At 42.7% G+C, this 2,316-nt stretch overlaps 1 protein-coding gene across 1 annotated transcript; it reads left to right on the top strand.

Annotated features, from left to right (window-relative positions):
- Window positions 1-970: 970 nt before the first annotated feature.
- LOC129497540 (olfactory receptor 8B12-like) lies at window positions 971-1,906 on the top strand. Its single transcript, XM_055306481.1, has one exon. It carries the CDS (start codon window positions 971-973, stop codon window positions 1,904-1,906), a length of 936 nt encoding a protein of 311 aa, XP_055162456.1.
- The last annotated feature ends 410 nt before the right edge of the window (window positions 1,907-2,316 follow it).

The raw sequence follows: 2,316 nt of genomic DNA, 5'->3' as shown, positions 1-2,316 counted from the left end.
GAGAGATTGATAGATCTAATCTATAGGGCTGTTGTGAGAAATAAAAAGGTATTAATTTTTTGTGCATTGCTTTAGAAACTTGGTTTTAGTACAAGGATGCTGGATCTATACTGTGTTTGGTACATAGTAAGCACTCAATACAAGGAGCAAGTACTATTTTTCCCATGAGGCTTTGTTTTGAATTGTGCTTACAAAGATGTAACCAGAATGAAAGGTTAGGTCATTGAAAGCCACATCAAGCATTATCAAATGCATAAGCAAACATTTCTTCTTCCTTAGGGAAGAGAGTCTCTGGAGCAGTGATCCTGAGGGAGTCCCTACAACTACGTCACGGAGATCTCTAATCCCAGAATAAAACTCTTTCTTCTCCTGTTATCCATGGGCATTAGGAAAGGATGCTGTCTCATGCCTGGAATTTGGACAAGAGACTTGGGACAAAGCCACACTCAGAGATCAAGTTCTTGAGCTCAGCAAAACAATTAGAGGTTTTGATCCTCCAAGCAGAGGATCTGAGAGTAGAAGTAGCAGCAGAGGGTCTGAGCTCTGGGTTGTCACTTTCTGTTCACTGGGGCCATCTGAGTGTCCATGAAAGAGTTAGATGAGAGCCAATGGAGAAGAGCACTGTGACTGCAAGCAGAAGCAGGGTGAGTGTCTGTCTGACTTGGTCTGTCCTGTAGTAGAGGGGGTAAAAGCTCAAGCCCAGGAGCAAGATCACCCAAGTTCACCTTCTATTGTCACTCAGCAACATTGGGACTTGTGCAAGTCCCTCAGGTTCAGTGTCCTCCTCTGTGAACTGGGGATAATCATAATGCCACATGGCACTTAGGACAGTGTCCATCCCATAGTTAGTACTCAGTGAACCTTCCCATCTGTGTCTTCTCCCCCCCTCCCCCCGCACTTGCATGGCGTGTAGCCTCTCTCTGTCTCAGTGACTTGTTTCTTTCTCCCCTACAGACCCTCCTAGAGGACAATGGCTGCAGATAACGCCTCCTCTGTGACAGAGTTTATCCTGGCAGGCTTAACAGATGAGCCGGAACTCCAGATGCCCCTCTTCTTCCTGTTCCTAGGTTTTTATGTGGTCACCGTGGTGGGGAATCTGGGCCTCATAACTCTGATAGGGCTGAATTCTCACCTTCATATTCCCATGTACTTCTTCCTCCTCAACTTGTCCTTCATAGATTTTAGTTATTCCACTACTCTCACTCCTAAAATGCTAATGGGTTTTGTCTCAAAGAGAAACATCATTTCCTATGCGGGGTGTATGACTCAGTTTTTTTTCTTCTGCTTCTTTGTCTTTTCTGAATCCTATATCTTGTCAGCGATGGCATATGACCGCTATGTTGCCATCTGTAAACCACTGCTGTACACGGTCACTATGTCTCCTCAGGTGTGTGTACTCCTCATGTTGGGTGTTTATGGGATGGGGGTGTTTGGGGCTGTGACCCATATGGGAAACATCATGTTTATAACCTTTTGTGCTGACAACCTTGTCAATCACTACATGTGTGATATCATTCCGCTCCTTGAGCTCTCCTGCAACAGCTCTTACGTAAATTTGCTGGTGGTCTTCATTGTTGTGACCATTGGCATTGGGGTGCCTATTGTGACCATTTTCATCTCTTATGGTTTCATTCTTTCTAGTATTCTCCACATTAGTTCGACCGAGGGCAGATCCAAAGCCTTCAGTACCTGCAGTTCCCATATAATTGTGGTATCTCTTTTCTTTGGATCAGGAGCTTTTATGTACCTCAAACCACCTTCTATTTTACCCCTTGACCAGGGGAAAGTGTCTTCCATATTCTATACTGCCGTGGTACCCATGTTCAACCCGCTGATTTATAGTCTGAGGAATAAGGATGTCAAAATTGCCCTGAAGAAAACATTAGGCAGAAAACTCTTCTCTTGAAATGATTGAGAAAGGAGATCCAAAGCTGTATTTATCAGAGTATTTCTTTTCTTTTCTTTTTTTTTTTTTTTTTTCAGTGAGGGAAACAAACACCAGTGTTTTTTCTTATATACTTAGAGGAAAAATTTTAACTTGTTCTTAAGCATAAGTGTTCCCTCTGCTCTTTATTCTACCCTAAATATTCTAATCATTTTTGTTTTATGAAAATAGTTTCACAGTCATAGAGAGTTAGTCTTGAATAGGCCTAAGATATACTTTAACCTAGTCCTTCATGTTATGCATTACACACTGGAGACTCAGAAATACTTTGTAGGTTGTCCATGGGCACATATTTACCTTGTGCCAGAGCTGGGGCTCAAATCTAGGCCCTTGAGAACACTTTGCTCTTATTTCCTTTAGCCATGCTATTG

The sequence above is a fragment of the Nyctereutes procyonoides genome, unplaced genomic scaffold, assembly GCF_905146905.1.
Source record: "Nyctereutes procyonoides isolate TBG_1078 unplaced genomic scaffold, NYPRO_anot_genome, whole genome shotgun sequence".
Classification (NCBI taxonomy): Eukaryota; Metazoa; Chordata; class Mammalia; order Carnivora; family Canidae; genus Nyctereutes; species Nyctereutes procyonoides.
The sequence above is the reverse complement of the archived record's forward strand: the minus strand, read 5'-3'. Positions and strand labels throughout refer to the sequence as shown.